Source organism: Xiphias gladius, chromosome 14 (genome assembly GCF_016859285.1).
Source record: "Xiphias gladius isolate SHS-SW01 ecotype Sanya breed wild chromosome 14, ASM1685928v1, whole genome shotgun sequence".
In the NCBI taxonomy this organism is placed as follows: Eukaryota; Metazoa; Chordata; class Actinopteri; order Istiophoriformes; family Xiphiidae; genus Xiphias; species Xiphias gladius.
The window spans coordinates 16,488,483-16,514,201 of NC_053413.1; the positions used below are offsets into that span (position 1 = coordinate 16,488,483).

Consider the following 25,719-nt stretch of genomic DNA (forward strand, 5'->3'; position numbering starts at 1 on the left):
ACTCCTGTGTCACCAGTCATCATTGATGGCAAGAGGATTTGACTCAGCAGGACACATCAAGTATAAGATCTACCCAAACTTGTTATGCTGTTGAGGGAAAACACTTAGTGTATATGAGACCACCACAGCCCAAAACCTCTGAAGCTCTGCTGTTGCCTATGAACACACTGTAATTCATGGATGTCAGGCCTGAGTTGGTGGTAGGACCAATGTCTTTGGGTATAACAGCAAGTGGGAGAATATCCTACGATGGTGAAGATTTGTATTTGAAACACATAGATCCTTACAGTTATCTTCATGATATTCAGATGCACCTGTTCTTTTCCCTCTGGATGGAGATATTTTATTGACAGTAATGGTTTTTATTTGAGGTTTGGTGAACCATTTGGACAGTGTGCTCCTGGTGGAATTTGTTTTGAAAGGTTTTATACTGCTGCATGCTTCAAAGTGCTGTTTGAAGCGAAAGAAGCACTGACAGATTTTAGTTTCTGGGTGCCAAACTCCCCATTCTGAAGTCTGTGTACTGTGTCTGTGTCTGTGTAGTTTGTGTATACAAATTCATAATTATGTCTAATATCACATTGACAGGCCAACTGTTTATGGGCAAAAAACTTTTAGGAAAAACTCTCTAATCTAACAATGGCGCATTCAGCCACACGATCTCCTCTTATCTGAAGCATGCAATTGCGTTTACTCAGGATGGTTGGGGGGAAGGTGAAAGGTGCAAGGGAGATGGGGCGAGGCGAGGGCCTGCTTGTAAGGGCTCCAGGCCGAGTGATGCTGAGTACTCTTCACCCGGGCAAAGGTTCACTCCGATCATCTGGGCCAATCTGTTCCAGACGTGGTAAATGACACATTATTGGATCCAGACCTGACAAGGGCTTTGTGTATATTACATTACCAGACACCAGGCTCACTTAAGCTTCATTACCTATATCCCTCCTCCCCACGAAGAAAGAGAAGAAGGAGAGTGAGAGGGGAAGAAAAAGGGCAATGTAGATCTTACCCCAAGCCATGCACAGAGGGTGCTTTTTCCTCTCTGTCAGGCCGATACCCTGCAGTCAGCTCACCATCATACAGCTCACTTTCTCCCTCTCTTTTCCTCTTCTTTCTTCTCCCTGCTTTCTGCGCTGGGAACCCGTTAAATATAACAACACCAGAGTCCAGCCTGGAACACCCAAGACGATCCTGCCCGCAGGGATTTTTGGGGAGATATTAGAAACACACCAGAGAGGTCACCCCACCCTCCTCTCTTCCCACACTGAAGGAACGAATGGCGTGAGCTGGTTGGAGAATTACGAACTTGTGTAGAAGCAGTAGATGTTTTCATTTAGGCAAGTTAGTGATTGAACAACTATAAGTACTTACACGTTGAATGAGCGATGTTTATGACTAATTGTTAGACAAAACCCTTACATCTGACCTCAAATTAAAGATTAACTCCCTAAACCAAATTAAAGCCCTCAAGACTGCAAAGCTACTGTAGCAGGAAAACTCAGAATAACATCTTAACTATAGCATCTTATGGTGGGAGGTTTGCTGTGGCTTGGATACCTCACTGTGGGATCGGTGCCATAAGCAGTTGGTGGATTTGGCTAAACCTTCCTTTATTTGGATGACATACACACAAATACCCATACCACAAATTTCTGGCAGGGACCACTTGCTTAAGTTTCCATTTGTCACTTCTTAAACTACAGACAGGTGTGTGCCTGTAAAAGCGTGCATCTGCAGGAGTGTGTGAGTGTACCCGTAAGTGCTTGTATATGACACTTCTCAGGTATACATTCCACAGTGCAAGCTGCAGCCTCAGATTCCTTTTTTAACATGTGGGCATCAGGCTACAATCTAAACATGCAAACCCAGGGAGGGGTGATTGGTAATCAAATGATTTTGTGAAATTCTGAGGCCACACTCGTTGCCTTAGTATTTCTACCGATGTCAGACAGATGACCCATGTTGATTTACAGCCTATAAGGTGGCTCTCTGTAACAAAGAGACCTCAACTCACAGAGACTGTAATCACAGAACAAATGGATCTATTTTCCGAACAGCAAGAATTTAAATGACAATCACCTTCCACGGTATCTCAGTTGCATCACCTGTCAGGGTACAAGGACGGGGGACTCGGCAACAGAAGTCGGACCAAAGATATTTGCCTCCAGGAATGATAACTGAAAACGTGCACTCATAAGCGTCAGTTAAGATATATGTGCCACAAGGATTACTGTTACAGTAAGAGGCCCACAGCTGTAGCTTCCTCAGCAGCCAGAGAGAGGTTGAGAAACCACATTTTGTACGGTTTGCCATATGTAACATGAAAGCTGCACCATGTAGGACCTTAAAAGGGATGATGATGTTTTTTTTTCTGCTTACACCACTCTGGTTCACTTAGTTTTTTTAGGTGATAACTGGGTATTAAGGAGATTTTATAAAGTAAAGAATGGTGTCGTATATGGAGACCTTTAGTTTTTGCCCACACATATAGTGTATAATGGAGCCATACGTACATTTTTGCATGGCATGCCTTTCAGCACTGAAAAATACTTGGACTATTTTTATCAACATCAACTTTGTCATTCATCACTTTCTATGTGACATCACTTATTTCTGTTTTCCCCCTTCTCCCAGTCATCGCTCTGCTTTCTTGTTTGTTTAAACTCTGTCCATTACAACCTGCTGGTTGCAGGGGTCACTTTGATGCCAAGAACTGCGAATACACAATGGTAAGTTTGCATTTTTGTTAACATTATTGAAGAAAGAAATTTGGCAGACTAGGTTTTTCCTCTCACTAAAACTTCAAAAATCAGACAATACAGTGCTTTATTTTTTCTTTTTTTTTTTTACTGGAATGTTATTTAATGTAAGTGATCAATTTGCCTTGTAATTATGGGATCATGTTATCTAATTAAAAATAAATTCTTCAAAAAATAATATATTGATAATGTTTTATCTATGTACAGTAAAATATGTGTTTCTTTTATCAACGACCATGTTAAAATGTAATGGCAGACTAACAAGTAAAAAATATGTCTGTTATTCTGCCCTTCACACATCTGTCCATGTCTGACATTAAGTGTGTGTGTGTGTGTGTGTGTGTGTGTGTGTGTGTGTGTGTGTGTGTGTGTATGTGTATGTGTATGTGTGTGTGTGTGAGGTTAGATGGTCATGGAAGGCAGCTCAAGCTACACTGTTCCAGCTCATTAGTTGTGATTAATCGGCATGTGAGCTTTCCCATGGTCCCCTTTGCCTGGCTGGAGACAAAGCTCACCTTGGAGGGCACAGGGAGACCAGGCTGCTACACAACCACTGTTAACACTCTGCCACATGTAAGAATGACTTGTATACATTAAGCTTTACTCGTCTTAGATTGTATTTGCTTACATTTGTACTGCTTCTGTGGATGTGTAGGAATTTTCATACAATAGATATTTTGCTTTGAATTGATCGCTGTCACAGATTCATAGATTTATCCGTGTTTGACAGTATCACCAACATATATGAAAATGTATAAGTGTTCAAATCAAAAGATTTTTTTTGTATATGAAGTATATTGTGTTGTAAATTATAGTCTATTTAGGTAAAAATTAAATTACAGCTAAAGGGAATCTACAATTCAATGTATATCTTTAAGTTGGAACATATACTGTATACATGTATGTAAATACAAGCTGTGCAAATTTTAAATGTAATTTATAACTGATGTTCAAATAATGTTAAAGAAAATCATGTTCAAGAAGGATATGAGGGTAATTTAAGCAAGGCGAGGTAATTTGTATAGCGCCTTTCAACGACATGGCAATTTTTGCTTAAATAAAACAAAATAAAGGATGAATAAAAGCTAAAATTGAATAAAACAGATAAAGCAGGAAAGTAAAAGTTACAGTGCAGCTACAATGTGGTGTAAGATATGAAGTATACAGTGTATATATATATATATATATATATATATATATAGATATAGATATAGATATAGATATAGATAGATATAGATATATAGGAATCAATCTAGTGAGAAATCATGCATGATTGAGACGTATGCAGACACACACACGTATGTATATATATGTGTGTATGTGTGTGTATGTATATGTCTCAATCATGCATGATTTCTCACTAGATTGATTCCTCCAAATTAATTTATATGTGTTTGTGTGTGTGTGTGTGTGTGTGTGTGTGTGTGTGTGTGTGTGTGTGTGTGTGTGTGTATACGTCTCAATCATGCATGATTTCTCACTAGATTGATTCCTCCAAATTAATTTAAATTTATTATGAAAAGCTGGCAATATACAGCATGGTACAAACTGTATGTAAGACTCCTGCCATTACAACATTTTACATAAGGTTTAAATTGAATCTGCTGTATTTTGAGTATTGCGGTTTCCCTCAAGTCTTTTGAATGCAATTTCCAAGGGACACTATGAACAAAAACATTGTTTTAGATAAAAAGGTTAAAGGACACAACGAATATAATGTCATTTGGGGTGTGGAGGGAACATACCTGAGGAATTTTGTTTCTAAATATCTGACCGCATGTAAGCTTCTCTGAGAACAATCCCTGAATGAGATTATCAAACCAAAAAAATCCAGCAGGTTTGTTCACACAAAAATATACATTGATGTAGGTCTCCTCAATTAAGACATAATAAATTCAGTGAAGCCTTTGTTTTTTCACTTATTGAGGAAATATGCTCTCTAATCCACCGATATAAGAACCATCTGTGTAAATTCATGCCCACAGAGGATGGACACTCGCTGGCTGCAGTGTACTGTATCTGCTGTGCACAGCCGTGAGAAGACTGTGATGAACTCGCAGTGATTGGCTCAAGACTTGCAAGAGAGGATCTGTCTCATCTTCATTCTGCCCCTTACACTTCTCCCTAAAATAAATAAGTCTTGTTTCTGTTCAGTCCCTTGGCGCCCACACACACACTCACTGATGTAACAGGGTTATTCTCGCATGTATTAGTTTGGAAGTTGCATGTTTTATCCCACTTCTGTATATAAGAAGTGCTTGCACTGATATTTGTCACATACACTTCACCTGTTCATTTGCAGCTGCAGGGATTCAACAATATCAAGTGTTTCTAATACAACATAATGTAACACTCATTCATCATATTGAGATGCATCAATGTGTTTTAACTGGTTAAGGTGACACAGAAGAATACATTTAAATAAATAACAAAATTCATTTAAAAAATAAAAATTTTGGGAAGATGACGGGCAATAAAAAAATCCAACCTTTTTAAAATAATTTAGGTATGAACTTAAAAACCAGGGTCAGTCATCGCTGCCAAATAAGATCTACATTTAAGCTGACCACTGACCACACATGCACAGAATGAGCACATGCTGAACCTTGTTTCACTTTTGTTTAAATCCGCTGTTCCAAGATAATTCAGACACAAATATGCTTAAAGCTGCAGAGGTTTCTTAATTTCCTGTGTGGCCACACACAACTACACAGATCTTTTGGCTACAGACAGAACTCTGAAACTAAGACGCAGAATCCACTGTCATTATTTTTACTGTAAAAATAGGTTCCAGTGAGGGGCTTTGTCTCCCACTTATGAAAAGTTAACAAAATAATTAATGGATTAATTTAATACTTGTTCCTCTGTGCACAGCAATTTTCTGATGAATATATTTTTTCCCACAATCTCAGAGCAGGAGAATGCCAAAACCATATTTGTTTTTACATATACAAATAAAACATAAGAAATATCTGACAATATTAGAGTAAATGAATTTCAGCATCCAGTAAATAAGTAAATTTGAGCATTTTATTATCCATTGCACCTATGTTGACTCATCCATGAGTAACTGACAACCAATCATCTGGTCATTTTCCAAAATTTAACTAGAATTAAACCACAGAGACAGGGCCTCTCTCCTTCTCACTTACCTTTAATGCCCTTATTCCCATATGATTTATGTATGGATGAGTGAGTGAGTGACCAGCACAGTTCACTCTTTCTTGGCACCTGGCTGGTTCTATGACGCCAGCCACATCTTCTCATTTCAGCCAATTAGTCAGCAATTCATCAGTGCACGGTCCAGGTCAGCCTTCTGAAACCCCAGCTTACAGGACGGACCCGCTTGCCCCATAAATGCAAAAGAACGTGCTGAGAAAAGCAGAGCAGCAGGCCAAGAACCTGGAATTAAACAGGGCCACCTGATCCACACCAGCAGAATCGCAGCCAGCCAAACAGAGCTCTCATTGTCTGAGGCAGACACCCCTGAGCTCTGCTCTTTGTCGCCCCCCTCCCACCTCCACACATGCTGTCCTTTGCTATAGCTAGCTGCCAGCCCTGCATCTCCAAAGTGTCTACTTTAGAAGAGCTAAGTCATTTTAAAAATACTCTAAAAAGTTTTGTAGAAATTTTAAATGAGGAACATGTGATCATTCCACGGAATGTATGAAGTAAGAAACCCTGAACAGAGCTCAAATGCTTACCTCAACAGTGATAGTAAGTTCTCCTGTCTTAAAAAGTACAGACATTCAGTCCTCCTTTAATTCCTCCAAACAATCGTGGCTGTACACACACTGGATAAAGACACAATGCCACAATATTAGAAATACTAAGTAGCACATACACATGCACAACCTGACACAAAAGCTCACACACACATACACACATATAGAGGGGAACGGGAGTCAGCAGGCAGCAGCGACTGCTGAATAATTCAGAAGTGGAAAGGCATGATTGATGTGGGACGTTTCATTTCCACACCTTTTAAAAGGTCTCTTTTAGCTCCGGCACCAAACAGGCCAAGTGGTCTCTGCAGTTCAAAGCCTGGCATGGATCTGGCCTTCCTAGTCATGCTCTTTGGGACAAGAGTGGCTTTATTCTGTGGCAGGGGCACCAGTGGTGGTGGTTGGGATTCCACACCTGTGTTTGCTCCTTACCCAATAATTGAGAGCTGCATGCTATTTTGAGCTCGGAGCACAAAGTGCTTCACTCATGAGGAGCTTGGGGTGAAGAATCCTGGCTCCCAGTTTGATGTGGCTGGAAAACCTGAAGGCCTGCAGATTAGCCTGGCAGGATGCAGCTATACTCAAGAACATATGAGTTTGAAAGACAAACATATTTTAAATGGAAAATCTACATATAGCTTAATTGTGACTGATGCATTATTAGCATCTTTTATATCATTATGAAAATTGTGTCTTAATGTTAAGGTACATGGATTGCAGTAAATAAAATACAGTCAAAATGTAGGAAATGTCTATGTACACATTCATAAAGGTGACAATATTTACTTTCAATTAATTATTTCCTGTTAATAAATTTTGAAAACAGAAGCAGACACTTTTTGCACTGGTGGAAGAAGAATTAAAATCTTTTACCTACTGTAGCAGATAATACCTCAAAGTAAGAATCCTTTACGACAAGTCCTGGCTTCATAATTTTACTTAATCAAAAGTACAGAAGTATTAGCAGCAAAATGTAAGTTAATTATCAAAAGCAAAAATACTTATAATGCTGAATGTCTCCTTTGCTGAGTGCTATGTTATATTGCTGGATTATTATTGATGTATTTATACATAAACTAAATTTTAAAGGGGCGCTCTTAGTATTTAGTATTGCACTTCAAAAAGGTGGGGGACTTGCATGAGACAGATTTGAAAAATAGTGGTAAAAATGGAAGCATCAGAGATATCCAGACTAACAATCCACACTAGTCCCTGGTATTGACATTAGACTTGACAAAGCTCCTCCAGACATTTTTCAACTGTATTTGCAGGCTGGCTGTCACTATGCATCACTAGTAAACTGCTATAAAATCAGTGAAAGACCTCTCTAATGTTGTAACTGGAGCCGATTTTAACTACTTATAGAGGCTACTGTTGGACAGCTTAATCTGTAACAGTCACATTTTATAAACCGATCATCAGTTTTGTGCATAAAATATTTAAATAGCTGATAACAGCTGGTACAGCTGTTGAATAAATGTAGTGGAGTAAAAAGTGCAATAGTTGCCTCTGAGATGTGCTGGAGTATAAAGTAGCAGAAAATGCAAATACTCAAGTAAAGTACAAATACCTCAGATTTTCACAAAAGTATAGTACTTGAGTAAATGTACTTATGTTACTTTGCACTTTATCATCACAAGAAACCTACTTCAGTGTAGAACTATTGCATGTGTTTTGCCAATGCAATAAACTAGAGGAATATGAAAAGTCATAGACAGGCTTAGGAAGCTGACTAAGTAAGGATAGACAAAATGGAAATGAGCAAAAAGAACAGCGAGTATGAGCCAACGTTCTGTTACTGAGCTAAGTCAGTTTAGCAGAGGGTCAGTCCAAGTGCAAGGAGAACTCCAAGTCAAAACAAACACTCACTCTGGCTTCTGATCGGACAGTGCACTCACTTTTTCCCACAATTCCCCAGAACAGCTTAATTCACAGTCACACAAACTAGGTGGTCATGAAACTCATCACAACAAAATGTTGCAGATGTACTTTAATTTTTAATGAAAAGGTCCCGCCATATATGTGACGTGTGTTATATTTTTTCACAGATTGACAGTGATAGATTTAGAGTTGTGTTTCGTGTTTCATGACAGCCCCACATTGCCAGTTCATTATGACACTAATAGGAAGGGTCGAAAATGTCAAAATATTCCTCAGTTTTCAAGCAACCTTGCCCTATTTAAAAGTTAAGAAAAAGAGAGAGATGTTGTTACCAAGCCAGAGAATCCAATGGGACCCATTTTTATTTAACATGTTAACTGGCTGACCAAGCTGGCTGGGTAATTTATTACCAAGAGACAGGAATTTTGACAAATCATTCAGCTCAGAAAACTTGGCTGTGGCAAAGTTCAGCAATTAGGCTCCTATGAAAAGAAAGTCTACTCCTCTGCATCGGGTGTGCTGGATTTATGTGTGATCTCCAGCTAGTGGGCAGATTCAAAGCCCTGCGTGGGGGAGCTGGAGGTTGACACATGGGGAATTTCACAAATATGGTGGAACACACACATTTTGCAGTAAATCTGACCAGAGAATAGTGGTCTTTGGGGGGAAAGGAGGTGGTCAGTGAGGGGAGAGAGGTGAAGTGTTGAGTGAAGGCATAGCTAAATAATCAACCCAAGATGGGGGTCAGCTATTCTCAAGTCATCTGTGATATTAAAGAGGCTGAAGAAAGGATAAGAAAGCAGGACGACAGTGATTTTTCACAGCCTGATTGCTAAATAATAGAATTGCAAATAGCTTTTAAAGGTTTCAAAACTCCTTTAAGAATGCAAACTCCTAATGCACCTCACACATGTTAAATTTTGACTTCCAGTCAGCCAAGCCTAAACCCTCTGTCAATATTTAGCTTTCTTTTAATGGGGTGATTTCATGCTACTGTCTGACCATGATGGCCAATGAGTAGCTGCTTGCTCAGTGTCATAGTGAGTGTACCTGAGAATAGCTCTGGGTAAACCATTACAGTCTGCGAGTTCATAAAGCATAAGGTGGTAGAGATTCTGGACTTTATGGTTTTAGATTTTAATATACACACTCTCAAATGTTTCTACAAATTACTTGAAGGAAAGAATCCTTTGGTTTCCACATCAGCAAAGAATTTATGTCAGGATAAACTCAGATTCAAATGGTTCTATATTTTTGCTGCTATAAAACCTTTTAAAAATATGTACCATAGAGAGTTTTTAAATAAATGGCTTTCTTATTCATATATTTATTCTAATTTCTGGGCTTTAACTTTACATAAGGAATATATCTGTCATAATTAGTTGAAAGTCCAATTATAGTAATATCTTTGCAAACATAATAATTCAATGATAATTAAATATTTTAAGTTCCAATATAATGTCAAGGCTTAACTTTTCAATAAAATGTGATTTAAAGGTGCAATAAGTGAGCTGAGTTTTACTATCCCACTGCGCTAAATGACCACAGTATACAGTACCTGCAGATGTTTTATAGGGTCTTAAGATCAATACAGTGAGCCATTGAGTACTTTGCCAGGTGTTGATATTTTTGGCATTGAAAACTCACTTTCTGGCCTGAATAGAGGTACACTACCACCACCTGCTCAAATTTCAACTGAGGATATCCTGAAGAAGAATACAGATATCTGAATGTCTGCAGAATCTAAATCAAATATTTATTTTTCCAAATCCTCATTTTAAAAAAACTGCATAGTGCAGACATCAACTGTTGCTCTGAACGTAGAAACCTTTATGGCAGCTTTCCTACAATGTATTTTAATCAACTGTTTTTAAAACGGTAAACAAACTTGTACATTACATCAGGAATAGCCATCAAAAAATTCCAAAAAAGGAAAAATTTAGCAAAATTATACAGCCCCCCACAGAATGAAGGTCCATTACATTCACAATGTGTAAATGTTCCTTGTAAAAGGTTTCTTGTTCTCTGAACATAACCAGTGCAGACTTTGTTTCCGTGACCAGGTGAACTAGTTTTTATTCCACAAAGATCATATTTACAGAGCGCTATGGCAACTGGGATAGAGGGAACACACTGTGTTTACTTCAAGGGATCAAAACTGAGTCAGATCTAATTGAGCTAACGCTGATCATTGAAAATATGCCTTGATCAGCTCTGGTCCCAGTCCAGCAGATGAGCTTAACAGCTCAGATAGAGAAATTGCTCTGAGCAAGCATTTTATTCTCAAATGCAAATGATTAAATAGTATTTTGCAATTTTTGTCAGATCTGTTTTATCTTATGTACTTCAGACCTTGGTGCAAGACCAAGGAAAAGTCTGTGTTGCAACTCTGTGACAAAGATGAATAACAGTCGTGTTTAACCTATTATTCCTATAACCCACAATGAATAATTTAGATGTGAAGCACCTCAAGGGTTCAGGAAGTTGCTCATTCCCTAATTCATTCATTCACTCACACACTATGATAAGACTATCTGCACCCTAGTGGTTGTAACTAGCAGTGGCACAGTCTACAGATGAAAAACTGAACTTGGATCAGTTACCAGTTCTTTGCAACATCGTGAACTGTGAATAATACTGTGTCCTAAAGTGAGCAAATACATCAAACGTCTAATTCCACTTAAGGGTTTGAAGCTATCTGACATATTCCTGTCTAAACTAAAGTCTCAGAAATGTCCATCTGTGCTCTAATTTGACTGTACTTAGACTGTGAATGTGTTTACATATGCATTAGTATCCCGGATATGAGTCTTACTCTGGTTTTGATCTTATTCAGGATATGACGTTTACATGGAACATGAGAAATCTGGTTATTCATATCCCTGTATACATGATTAAACAGTGTCCATGTTTCTGATCATCTGATCATCAGGTGTGTCTTGATTTCTCACCATCTCAGCCACTACGAAATGGTTCAGAAACCTGAATAAAGTGTTTAAATGCCACAGTATCCTGGTTTCAATCAGAATCCTCCAGGTAGTGTATCCAGGTTTCTGAAATTGGGATATGCTGCTTACATGCACAAATCGTCACAAGGATAATAGTGTGCATGTAAATGCACCTAGTGAGTGAAATTAGAGCACAAACAGATGAGTGAACTGTACAGTTATGCAAGACTTTATGTTGTGGGCTGGAGTATTTTCAGAGAGTTACCTCTTGTTAGCCCTGCTCAACTAATAAAGACCAGATATTCACATAAGGGGTTGTGAATGAACATGCCACACACAAAACAAACTGATGCAAACTGATGTTGTACATTTTTAAGTATTTTTTCTCACATTTCTTTATAATTGGCACAATATTAGATATTCAAGCTGTGCAAAGTACAGTACAAGTATTTTAAAACTGCAGTTTTACATACTATGTCTTGTGTAGCCTCCCTCCTCTGAAAACATTCTCCCCTGATTTTTAGAACTACATCTGAACAGACAATTAAAGGACAGCTACAGCAACTTTCCAAAATAAAAAAGATAGCACATTGCTACTTTAAACTTACACTTGAACTTGAAACTGTTCTTAACCAAAATTTTTCATTTACAAAAAGTGGGTTTGTGGTATCATTTTTAAGGGTAAGTGGTATTATTAAAGAAATTAAACTTAATAAATACATTTGTGTTACATTTCTGAAAATGGATGTTTATTGCGATTTTTTTAAAGGCTAATGATAAACAAGTTTGCATGTACCAGAGTATTTGTATATGTTCAATTGTTTGCATAGCCTATAATAGAAAATAGCCATATGGAGGACTCCATTTAACAACTCTCATCACCGTTTCTTAGCAGATAGTTGTTGGAGGCAGTTGACAAACATTAAAGCCTTCACACATTGTTTATTCCGGCTAAGTACCCAGAGGGGTGCTGGGTAGCGGATGGTAATCATGTTCCTGCTGCTGTTGATGAATGGCATCTGTCGGCAGACTTTAAAGTTGAAGATGCTGCCAAAAGTCTTTGACAGAAGAAAGAAGGCAGGTGATAGAGTTGGGGGAGATGAAGAGGGAGGGGGAGCATAAATTAAGAGTCGAGAATTGAGGTAAAAAGAAAATAAAAAAAAAGGTTCCCACTAATTTGTTCTCAAAGAGTAGACTTGGAAATTTAAGACAATAGTTTACATCCCACTCTTAACGTGGATAAAAACTGCCTCCCAATGTAAAACTGCCATTGGAGAGATAGAAACTAGAGTAATTACAATCATACTTTAACTCCCTAATCTCAAATGTGAGTGAAATGTAAAAACACTGACCAGCTACTATTAACTATAAACACTCACTGTATCTGGCTGATTGACCGTATACTATTTGATTATTTGATTCACAGTTGATGTAGTAGCTTCTGGTTACACAGGGTGTGAAAAAACAATCATCTGTTTTCATCTTACTCTCAGCAGGGAGCCCTTTAAGCCTCCTAAGCTTGCAGCCTATGGTGTATGTGTGTGTGGGAAGCTCCTGTCAATACCCTATCACCTTTTACTCTCCGTCGCCGCTCCCTTCCCTCCTTACCCTTCCCCCTGTAGTCAACTTCAGAGAAATGCAGCAGCGCAGCATCATATCCTCTGAGCTCAGATCTCCTCAATGCTGTTCATGGAGCTCTCTTTGATACCTTATGGCTATCAGCTCTGTATCTGTTACAGGAACAGGGGCTTTGTGTTCACGCGATGCAATGGGGGCTCTTTGCCTATGAATGCACTGCAACCTCATCGTCAGCTAAAAGCAATTGCTTCAGGGCTGCATTGTTTTGACACTGATTTGCTAATAGGCTACTTGATTGTGCCTGTAATTGCACTATTCTTTTGGGGAACTTTGTGGGATTTTGACCCGCAACACATACTGGTACATACTGTAAGTGTTCTGAGTAGAGAGATAATCTAATTTCAGATAGGATGGCATCCAGATGGCATGGAAAAAAAAGTTCATGGGAACTTTGATGGAAAAAAAAAGGAGATATGCCTTGGCAAATTTCCTAATCATTTACATCTTGAAAAAAATGTGGACTCAGTCACACACACAAATCACAGCTTGGTCAGTGCTATACACTGTGGCTTCAAAATGATGTCACATGAGTTTGTCCTACTCCTTTATCCCCTGCAGGGCATGAACAGAGGGGTCAGGGCCGCAGGACACACACACTCTCATGTTTGCTATAACCTCTCAGCCAACGAATCTTACGAATCTTGGGAGTCAACGTCAGCCATCATTTAGTTGTCAGGGGTGGAAAAGAAATAGATGAGAAATGAAGTGCTGAGACTGGCCTGACCTTGTGGATGATTGCCGCCTAAATAGCTGGGACTGAAATTGGGCATTTTACACCTTGGCAGCTGCCCAAGACACAATTTGTCCCAGTTTAGAGGACAACATGGCCTGAGAAGCATGCCACATAAAATACCAATTTCCTGGGAACTCTCAAATCCTACTTCGTATAGAGCTGTAAGCAGAAGTATAAAGTATTAATCAGAAAATTACATCAGATCAGCAGTGAAAGGTTTCTGTGATTAATCACTGCGGCCTACACTCTCATGGTACAGTGCTTATATTGAAAATGTTGAGTAGAAAATCCAGTACTACCAGTTTATTCTTTATGAGTAAATAAAGACTTATCTGGCTTTCCTTCCAATAGGTTGCAAGTTTTATTTTTCAAGGAAAGGCACAGTTCCCACTGAGTAGGCTTCCTGGTGGCACAATAATAATAGCAGCTGCCCTAACTACATATAAAACAAATTTTTTTGATGGAGAGGTATCAAGCAAAGGTCAGTGAGTTAGATGCAGCTCTCCTTTCTGTTGCCACTGTAGGTAACTTGTCTATGTTCCACCTCATTTGTTACGTGTTGTATGATGTGGATACATGGTACATGACTGAGGTAACTGGAAGCAAGAGGCAACAAGGCACTGTTTTACTGGGGGGAAAAAAAGTACGCTTATTTGCTTTCTTGGTGAAAGTTAGGTAAGAAGATTTGTAGTTTTTGTTGAATTTTGTTACCTTTGTACAGAGCCAGTCTAGCTGTTCCCAGTTGTTTCCAGTCTTTATACTAAGCTAAGATAACCAGCTGCTGGTTGTAGATGAATTTTTATGATACAGACATGAAAATGGTGTCGACCTCAAACTCTGGGCAAGAAAGTGAATAAGTGTAATTTCCAAAATGTCGAACTATTGCTTTAAATAAAATCTTGTAAGAGAAAAAACCTTTTGTATTAAAATTAATTAGTATTCTCCTGTAGCATTGTTCGAACAATCTGCACCAGTTCGGTGATTGTATCAGCCACAGGTATTCGGGGATGCTACTGTAAAGTATACTCTGTGGCCCTTACCTCAGTTATTTTATTAGTTTAGGAGCTTAATCCGGAGATGCACCTCAGCAGCATCTGCCTGCGACTGGTGGGCTTAAGACTCGGAGCAGGGATCACTTATAATGGAATCCAATCCCTAGCTGTCTGTTTGAGAGGGCTGGAACTAATCGATCAGAGGAGAGCATCTGTGAAAGAGATGTTCAGAAAGGCAGCTTTGACTGCGCTGGAGCCAGAAGGGCTACTGTCTGATGCCCCGGTTCTGGCATTACAGTGCAGCATTACCACTTGATACGCCAGTTGAGCTGGCTTTGATGCAAAATATGGTGAGATGTGAAATGGTGAAGCTGGCACATTTCTATCCCGACTTCTAATTTTGTCATCTCTGCTGTCTTAAAGAGTTATGAATTCTTCCCTTCTATCTTTAATCCTCGGTCCATGTCCCTCTCCTTTTCGCTCTCTTGCATATTTTATATCAGTTTCTGCGTTAAGTCCTTCCCCTCTGAACTCAATCCCCAGTCTGGCCCTCTGCTTGAGCCCCTCAGCTGCTGGTCTGCTCTCACACTAACCCCCTTGTTTATATCGGGGACGCAATTAAGTCGAAGCCAAGTAGAGGAGTCCCAGAGAGAGATGCAAGAGTGCAAGCTTGTGAGTCAGATTTCAGCTTCTACACTCACACACTCCTCCCTCCTCTATTTCACTCATTTTCTCGTTCCCTCCTTCCCTCCTGCTCTGCCTCTTCTCTTTCTCTCTTTTACACTTTGAACATGCAAAAAAATGTTAATTGTTCTTCTTGAAAACAAAAGAAATTAAACAGAAGAAATTGTTTAAGTAATGCCTGAAAAACTTGGATTTATTTTGTAAAGATGAAAATTGTTCACTGGGAGAGAAATATGTGACTTGAGATAGCCTGATGTGCAGCTGAAAATGGCTAAGGCAAGACATTACCTCATCAGTGTGTGATGTAATTTTAAATGGAAAACATTTATTTATTCTAGCATTACTCCGTGCACCCAAATATCAATTTAATACTTTGAATAATGCATTTTTAATGCACATTTGTGTGTGAAAAACATTCACTTTAAATACTTGTTTCATTGTCTACTGTTGACTATAATTTCTCGTTTTTCCTTTTTTTTTTGTCATGGAGGAGCTGTATGAGTGCTGAGTTCACGTTCTCCACATGTGTGGTCCATCAGCCCAGGGGACCTATCCCAGAATCCCAGACACACGTGTGCAGGCAGAAGCAGTAGTGCAATGCAGAGTAGATAAACAGTGCTCTCACTGGCCACTGCGCACACTCCACATCTAAACAATGCCAAGTTAACTACTTTGCAGGAGTATATTGCAATAGCGAACACAAATAAAACTATGTTCAGGTCAAGAAAATCATTTTCGAAAAAACTTTTTTACTGCTCGCCCAGACACTTAGTCGGGACATGTATGTCTCTAAGGTAATGCTTGAGTCATAAATTTCATTAATGGAAATTGCAGTGTACATAGGTTTCATATGTGTTGGTATTACATATTTTTTAAAACATTATTCCCTCCTGGTTGAATTTAGTGTCAAACATCTTGATGGCCCTGCTTAAGCATTACAGCACAGCAGTGCAAGTTTGCCCCACTTTCACGGGGGAGAAGCAGGAGAAACTCCAGGGATGTGTGCACCGTTGACGGACAAGGGGATAAACAGAGGGATTGTCCCTGACCTCCCAACATCAGTCTGGAGGAAGACGAATAGCCCCCCAATGGGCCCTGAGCAGATAAAATACACCCTACTGTCTTCAACACCAGGTGTGACAGCCATCGGGGTGGCCTATCAGCAGGAGGTACAGAGAAGGGGAGGTAAGGGTGAGGGGGCACATTAGGAACATATCAGCAATTACTCTCTGGGTTTATTTTCCTTCCTGCTTTAACGCCTGGATACCAAGTTACATTCATCCAGGGTGTTGATTATATCTTAAGGTCTAAGTGAGAACACTTTGCAGAGTCATTTGTCGATTATCTGATAATACACTAAAACATGTTAATGTTATGTTATAGCAACCATTTAAAAGCCCTGCAGTTTGTTTATTTGTCAGGGTCTTGGTTTTTCTTCATTGAATTCTGTGGCCTTGGCTTTTCAAGCTTTAGAGCTTATCTGGGAAGTTTAGTTCCATTTTTGCTGTTGGAGCACTCAGAGTTGCAAATCAACTTCTTTATGTAATGGAATTCACAGGGTTGAGGACATGTTTACCTCTTTTTCCAGGCCCATTAGGCACCAAGCAGCTATATCATATCTGACACGAGAGAATGGCCTCAATCTGTTTAAGCCATGATCACTGACTGCATGGGCTCCGAATCCTCAGTCCGGCCTCTGCAACCAGAGATATGAAGAAGGATGATAGTCATTTATATGTCCTGAACATTAAACAATAAATGTGTTATGGGTGCAGGTATCCCACAGTCCAGAAAAAATAAATGGGCTCCGCTGTGTGTAGTTTTAGCTGTGGAGCAGGACAAAGGTTTTGCAGGCACTCACGTGACCACAAAGACTTGCTGGAAAACAACTCCACAGACATGCAACTTTAGTCCAGAAAATGACATATTTTTTCTCATGAAACAGCATATGCTAATTCTGTCAAAGTAGTCTTTTGTGCATTCTGAAGTGTCAAACTCATGTGCAAAAATAAAAGAAAGCGGCTGTGTGCAAGAGGATCTCGTGTGAAAAAGGGAAGCCCAGACCTCTAATTTCCTGTGTGAGCATTTGCCATAGAACGGGAAGGCCAGACCGCGCTGCGGCTATCAGGAATCAGCCCAATAGTCCCCTGAGCCACCCCTGCCCTCACGATACCCTCTCTCACCCCTCCCCTTTCGTCTCAGCCCAGGCCCCAGGGCCACTGCGGGTTAACCTCACTCAGCCATGACCAGAAAACAGAGTGATATCTTACTCATCTAATCCCCCTCTCAGTCATCATGCAATAAAGTATGCTTTGCAACCCTTGACCTCACAAGTCAGAACAAACTCCCCCTCCTCCAGCAACACAACCCTACCAACCTCCGCCAAGGGAACTATAAAGAACAGAAAATGTCAGATAGGTTGGAATCACAATTAACAGCCTCAGAAACACTGTCATTGCGAAGGTAGAGTGAGTTTGAACTCAAATGTCACAAGTTTAGGCATAAACTCTCCCTTTGATGTGATACCGCTTGTGCTGCATACTTTTTACAATAGAGATACAAAGTGTAGATTTACCACTGTTAAATCCCATGTATAAGTTTTCTTTAATAATCTATTATTTTTTTCAGCAACATATAAACACTGGACAATTTCATGGGATAGTATAGACTGTAAAAGTATAGATACTATGTTAAAACAATCAATTTTCTATTATTTTAACTTGATTTTTTTCTCCCCATTAGTTTGGTATGGCTCTAAATACAACATCAAAGGTGTTTGTATGTATGACTACAATTTCTACAGTGTGTATCCTGCCAGAATTATAACATTGGTGACTCGATGTTTCTCGCTGCAATGCTTCTTATGAGTCTTAGTTAACCTGTTTTTGCTCTTGTTTCTGTGTACACAAGCTTGTACCATGTCTTTTCGTCTTTTGTATTGATGTTTCAATCGAGAGAGTTTCATGCCCATTCTAACCTTTGAAGGGCTCCAACTGTCAGTCACCTAACATTATCTATGCAGAAATGTAACTGGACTTTCATTTCTGAACCCTAGATGTTCAAAGGAACTCCCACATTATTATTCTTAGATAATTAATAATTAATAATTGGATTAATTGTAGGGAGAAATAATAAATTAGACAGACAAGTCTACTCTGTTATTTCTCCCTACAATTACTTCATGCACACATGGATCTTTGACTTCTCCTTTTAAAGACATGTCATCCTGTACCCTTTTCCAGATGGTGTCCACATTCTGGTCTCCACATCCTCTTGACCATTCAGATGCTTTGGACAGATGCAGATTTAAGTAGACAAATACATACAGCAAATGCATCTGTTGTGGCCCCACCTCTATCCAGGCCTCTACTCATTTTATGGAGAATATCACAGAAGGAGAGAAACTTTCTGACAGCGGGGACATGAGATGTACAGAGGGCATGATGAGCGCCATATGACGATGTGACAAATACAAGAAAGACGTGGGCACATGTGGATGCTTTTTGAGGTGATGCATGCACACTCATTAGTTACCTTTTGAGTGCACATGTTGATATACAATACATGCATATATGCGCGCGCGTGTGTGTGTGTGTGTGTGTGTGTGTGTGTGTGTGTGTGCAGAAAGGGAGAGAGAGAGAGAGCCTAAAGCTGCTCAAAGGGGCTCAGGGCTCCCTTGCTCCAGCACATCTGGGCTTTATATCAGGCCTTTAATTAATCCTGAGTGAAGGCCAGGCAGTGACAGACTGACTGGGCAGGCTCCAGTCCAGGACAGGGCCTGATTTATTACAACTGAGCTCCAACTAGCATTGATTTATTTCAGACTGAGGAGAAGGGAGAGTAGAGGGGGAGTGTTTAAGGGCATTGGGGGTGGACAGAGAAACAGCACTGTTAGACTGGGAGGGGAGAGACACGGAGGTTGAGAGTGACAGAGAAAGGTGAGTAACAGAGTGATAGGCCAGGAGTGAAGACAGGGGAGGTGGTGGGTTTGTGATGCTTTATTTTAAAGGCAGGCTCTGCATATCACTGGAGCCTCCTTCAACTGTTAGTAGGCAGTCAAGCAGTTGAGAGAGAGAGAGGGTGAGAGAGGGATGATGAAGGAGGAGGGAGAAATTATGAAAGTTGAAAAACCTCTCTCCTTCAGGTGGGTTATGTTCCCTCCCAGGGATGTGCTGTCAGTCAGAGCGACTTCTCTCACCTTATCTCCCCACACAGGGAAGCTGTAAATCCTCCTCTGCTCATTTGACTCAATCATGACAGTCGTCTGAACTCAGCAGAACATAGGAAAGCATATCCCTTCCCCATTTCTCACCTCCCCAAGGCCTCTTTATTGGACGGCAGGAGGAGTATGTAGAAGGGATATTCTTTTTATTTTCTAACACATGCATCAAGTAGCCACAAGTGGTCCACAGTGTTGTGGAATTTGAGAGTTGTCTCTGTGTTTGTATGTGTGTGTGTGTGAGATCATATTGCTCGCTCAGTGACTTGTCTTATCCTCATGTGTTGTGGAAAATATTTGAAGTGTGACTGGGTTTTTATGAGCCTCCGTTGCTGTGTGTCCTCAACATGCTTCCTTCTGATAACGAGTTTATGACAGTCAACTTTAACACCAATAGACAACTGAGACATTGAAGATCTCATTTAAAATGTATATGGGGAAAACATTTCCAGAGTGAATTACTTTGTTTTCTCCTTATTGTACACAAAACACACATACAGTATGGTTATTTGATTCTGTATGCTCATGCAGCTTCAAAGAGAAGGTGAAGTTTTAAAACTCAGATTCTGTGTTATTGTACTTTCTGCTATTTCTCTGTTAAGTAAAAAAATCAGCATCTCTGTGAAGTCACTACTCTTGAAATCTAATTTATAATATTATAGGAAAGTAATCTTTTTATTTTTTTCATTTCACAAGTGGGGTATTAAATGATCATTGGAGTGCTGGCTTCTAAAAACCACGAGCCTTTCATTTTAAAACATTATATTCCTGAATCAATGAATCTTTTCGTTGCCATTTGTGCATCTGTGCCTTCTTCTGGTGAGTGCTCTGAATCCAGCAGTGAGCTGTGATTAATGGGCCTTTTTTAGCACTATCGTCTAGACGTCAATTCCCAAAATACCTTGGGGCGCGAGGACACATCATTGTTGTTACAGGGCTGCCCCCTCCCACCACCACTGCTCCCCTTGCTCATTTCAGCATTTGTGTTCTCTATTCCTAAGTCACAAAGAAGGTGAGAACCCAACAGACTCATACCCAATATTTGTTAATGACTGTCCTATCAATTTATTTATGAGAAAGTCGTGTCTTTTTAACTCATTGGATAAATTCATTGGAGCTGATTCTTGTCACAAGCCTGCCAAGAGGTGCTCTCACAAATACAGCACCTTCTGTAAATGTAACAGCAGTTTATTGATTAGAGGTCATGGGTGAATAGAAGCAAAATGCCAGAAAATCAGCTCAGGTAAGTTTACAGCCCAGGACATTGTAATATTTATGTAAGTTCCTTAAAAACCATACTTATGTGTGAATACCTTTAGAGCAATGTTATTAATCACTAAACCAGGGCTGGTGCCCAGTGGAGGATTTCTTAATATGTAGTCTGGGTCATAAAAGTCTTTATCAATACAGTGTGCTGATTTTTTTCCTGATTATTTCTAATTTAAATAATTAAACAGGTAATGCATATATTATGGTTTCTGTGCATTTAATTTTTAAGTCCATGCTCTTGAAATAGAATACAGAGGTGCGGCACATTTAATTGTGGTGCTAATGTTTTAATCATTATCCCCTTGTAAAGCACTTCATAACTTTGTTTTCAAAAGAGCTATAAAGGTGTTTAGGACATATGTAGACACATTTTTAACACAGAATCAAACTGAACAGACTATACTCAATTAACATTGTCACTGACTGACTCAGTAGCTTTTACTACTGTTACTGAATGTAACAGCTTGAACCAGCAACAGACTGAACGTACTAATGAAATGAAGACTATCTGAGTTAACAGATGTTATGAATAGTGATGCATTCACATACTGTACGTAATTAAGTCAACTAAATTGAACATCCTACATTGTCAGTGTCTACGAGTCTTTGCACTGAACAAAACAATTTGAATAAGCAAGGGATCCAGTTCTACAATGCTGTATAAATGAGGTTTATTATTATACTCAAATTCAGTGAATGGCAACCTTAAAACTGGTGTCGTCATGAGAATTTTGTGAGCCAAAAGTAACCAAAGCCTGAAAAACAAGCCTCAAAACATCTTAACAAAATATAAAAAACATAACAAAATATCCTAACAGTCCAATTTACAAGGTGATGGCGGTTTTGTATGAATAGCAACATGTTTTAAAAAAGGAAAAGTAGGTGCGCGTTCCAGCTGCAGTATCTGCTATCTTAGAAAAAGTATCCAGCTATTTTATGTTTGAGAGCCTCTAAAGGGGCTTTCACTCTCCAACCAGCCTCTTAATATCTGAGGCTGGTTGGAGATTGAACTAAGGATTCATGGGAATCAGGAAATACACTCACTGTAGAGACCAGACATGTTACCACCAACATCTTTGAGTTTTTGCAGCAGCACTACAATAAAGTGATTATGTCTAACTGATTAAGGATATAGCCTTCTGTGTCAGAAACTGAGGAGGTCACAAATGAAAGAAGAAACTACAACCCAATGGCCACAACTTGAATTGCTGCATTATAAATCTGGTCTAGAAGCCAGCAGGGTTCATGTTGTCCCAAATCTTCCCGCCAGCACTTCACGGTTGCCAGAGGAGAAACAGAGCAACAGAGTTTAAGCTCTTGCCAAGAGTGGAATGAGCCTGGGCTGTTTGTGAGGTCGAGGCTGGGGCTTTTGAGTACCGCAGACTCATATCTCCCTCCCTATCCCCTTCCCTCACATAGGCCAGAGACGGCCACTTTGAGTGCACCCATGGGAAATGGAGAATTCAGGCTACCACCCCCTAAAAACATATTTTCAAGCAAGACCTCTTTTCATAGTCATATAATCACTAATACTGCAAGGAATGTGCTTTTTATAAATAGAAAATGCCAAATAACAGAGTTTTTTTTTTTTTTTAAGTTTAATCTTGTGCTCAAATATCCTTGTTTAGATTATGGGGGTTTGTGACATTAAAGATAGGAGGACAATGAATGCCATTAGCAAACTTAGACTTAAGAGCTCCCTTAGGGGAAATTTTAGGGATCCATTTTAAAGACACCCAATAAAATGTACCATGACACCCTAGCAGTGTAGGAGCAAATATTGTGAGACTGCTTGGACTCACAAACCAAGATTCATTAATCCATTAATCATGAAACTGACCATTCACTAAGCCCTTCCTTTGAACAGCGATTGCCCAGTTGCTTCGCAAACGTAACTAAGCATGGCAGGCCTGTCAAGTATTGGATTACTCTGCACGTTGAAGTGGTGTGTATGGGGCTGTTGTGCATATTCCACATTAAAGAGTTCAGATGGTTGTGGCATTTTTTACCTTCTCTGAAACCAGAATATATGGATTAAACAGTGTTGTTTGCCTTCTCATAAGCAGTGTAATGTAAGCTGAAAATGTTAGCAAGTCCGGCTAAATAACTTACTACCTGGCTTTACAGTAGTAACCTAACCCAGCATTACTGCCGAGGCTTAGGAGCATTTTATACTACATTATTTTTGTGGGGTTACAGGTTCCATTGAACAAATCCACATTCATGACTAGCTGACATGCTGTGTAGTAAATTTCAGCCATGTGGAAGCCAGTTCTGGATGTTCTGGATATCAGAGTTTAAGCTAATGTTAGTGGCAACCCCAGCCATTGTTACCTGAGGTAGTGTTACGTTTGCCAAACACACTGGTTAGCCCTCATCCTTTTCTTTCAAAATGTGTAAAAGTGAAAATATACCGTTGAAAAAAATTTGTATTGAAGCGTAAACCAAACTTTGTCTTGTTTGACCATGTTTTTCTATAGGCTACCAAGCATCCAAATCATCCAAGGGTTAAGTAACAATAACTACATTTTATTTATAATAATACTTCTACCTTGCAACAATGCTGCACCTTTATTTCCATGTCTTCTAAATGGATCATAACCTGATGAGGAAGCTGACTTTTTGCCTGGGCAAAGCTTGTCTTTTTAGCATTATATTGTGTATGTAGCCAGCATGTGCATATTTAATACCCAATTACAGGACTCTAGTTTACAACAACTTGAAGGTCAGGTGGAGGTGGAGTTATTTACCAGCTCAAGGAATTTTGGTGTTCACATTAGCTTACACTAGCTAGTTCAGCTGATAAACTGGTAAATGGACTGGATTTATAAAGTCCTTTTCTAGTCTTATCGACCACTCAAAGCGCTTTACACTACTGCCACATTCACCCATTCATACAGCGCTCTTTTTTCTATACATACGGCACTTTCTACACACACACACACACACACACACACACACACACACACACACACACACACACACACACACACACACACACACACACACACACACACACACACACACACACACACACACAATGGCAATTTGGGTTTCAGTATCTTGCCCAGGGAAACTTCGACATGTGGACTGGAGGAGCTGGGGATCGAACCACCAACCTTCTGGTTAGTGGATGACCCGCTCTACCTCCCGAACCAAAGCTGCCCCGAAAAATTGCCCCAAAAAAATAAGCCAGCCACCAAAAACCAACAAAATCCACATTCATTGGCCCCAAACGAGAAGCCTTCTTTTAGTTTACTTCTGAGTGAAATCCAAAAACTACTGTTTTTAAAAATTGCTGTGAATTTCAAGTAGCAACTCTGCCATTGTGATTGTGAACTGCTTATAAGCTGTCAAATGTGGAAAATCTTTTTTTTTTTTAAATAGAGGGCAAAGAAATGTAAAATCTATTTTACACAGATCATCATCTTTATTGTGATTTCCATCTCCACTATCTTCATCATCACCTATATTGTCATTATCATTATCATCATTAACATCATCATCCCTACCACCATCATAATTATCCATACTGTCATTGCTATTGTCATTAGCTCACTCATAGTATCTGGTGTTCATTTGGTAACAGGCTACACAAATAGTTGGTCTGTTCCCCTCAAAATTACAGAGATCATATTTCTGTTTAGGTCATTTTTACATGTTTGAAGAATTGTGTAAATCACATTTAAAAGGCATATACACCTCATTATACAACTGAAACTCTAATTCAGCAAAGTGCACTGGAGAATATTCAGACCTCATTTGTGTTGTAAACATGTCTTTACTTATCCAGATTAACTCTGCAGATCAGATTACCCTTTTTTCCCTGACGTCCCTCAGCAGTGCCGTTAAGGAAATCAATTCCAGTATCCCAAAGCAACTGGTGGCCCTACAATATTTTCTCTTAATTAGACGTGTTTTAAGTCATTTCGATCTATTTCATTCCATGCTCATGTTACAGCAGTTTTGCATTTTCTTGTGTATGTTACAGTGCAGTGCGCTTGGCCTGCTTGCTGGATGTCTATTGAAGCCCAAGGCCACAAGCAGCGAGACCCGTCCATCACTTGCAGTTATTAGGGGAGACCACCGGTGAACCAGGGCCATTTGGTGGGCCTAATAACAACGTGAATGGGAGAGCTGAGGGACAGGAAGTGCAGCCAGACAGGCCGGTGCTGAGAAAAGCACTTTTCAGTGAGGGAGGCCTCCTTGGAAAAAAACAAGGCCTATTTCAGCCTGAAACACTCCCATTTCTTACTTCCAGAAGACAAGCCAATGCTATCACTTGATGCTTTTGCTCAGCGATTGAAACAGTCTGAACAATAAAAGCGGATAGGGCCTGGAAAATAATTGCATTTCCCATCAAATTTTACAGTGATTAACAGAAGCAATCATGAAAGCAATTGCAGCTACATCAGTGAGTAAAGAATTTTATCTGTCTTCCTCTACTGGAATCCAGGTGCTTGGTTGGAACCAAAGTCAGTTTGACAGTTAAGATTTTGGACCCCACGTGTTTTAACTGCCAATCAACATGGGAGGCTTTCGCTTTACAGCCCAGGGTTTATTGCGCAACAGCTTAAGCGTGGCTCAGGTTTCATGCAGGACTTTTTCACTGTTCTTTCTCTCCTCTGTGCTTACTGGAGTGCAAATTAGAAAAGAGGCATCTTGGCTCAGGGAACCAATATGAAGTGAATATAAAGACAAAATAACAAAGGGATTACACTGCGTTTGACCTGAAAACTACAATAAACTGTGATAAGCCTATTCATTTCATTTCATTTCAATAGTCGCAAAGTCACAGGGGTGGAAGAACTTGGAGAATCTGATAAAAAATAACTGACTATTTGTCAGTTTTTATCTCTTAAAATCCAGACCTA

At 39.6% G+C, this 25,719-nt stretch overlaps 1 protein-coding gene across 1 annotated transcript in view; it reads right to left on the reverse strand.

Moving 5' to 3' along the window:
• Positions 1-694: 694 nt before the first annotated feature.
• The window catches only part of LOC120798961, a 61,409-nt gene continuing 36,384 nt past the window's right edge, over positions 695-25,719 (reverse strand). The window contains exons 4-5 of the mRNA XM_040143759.1: positions 1,007-1,130; positions 695-830 (exon numbers count right to left, since the gene is read on the reverse strand). Of these exons, the coding sequence (XP_039999693.1) occupies positions 695-830; positions 1,007-1,130 (260 nt within the window). The remainder of the gene's footprint in view (positions 831-1,006; positions 1,131-25,719) is intronic.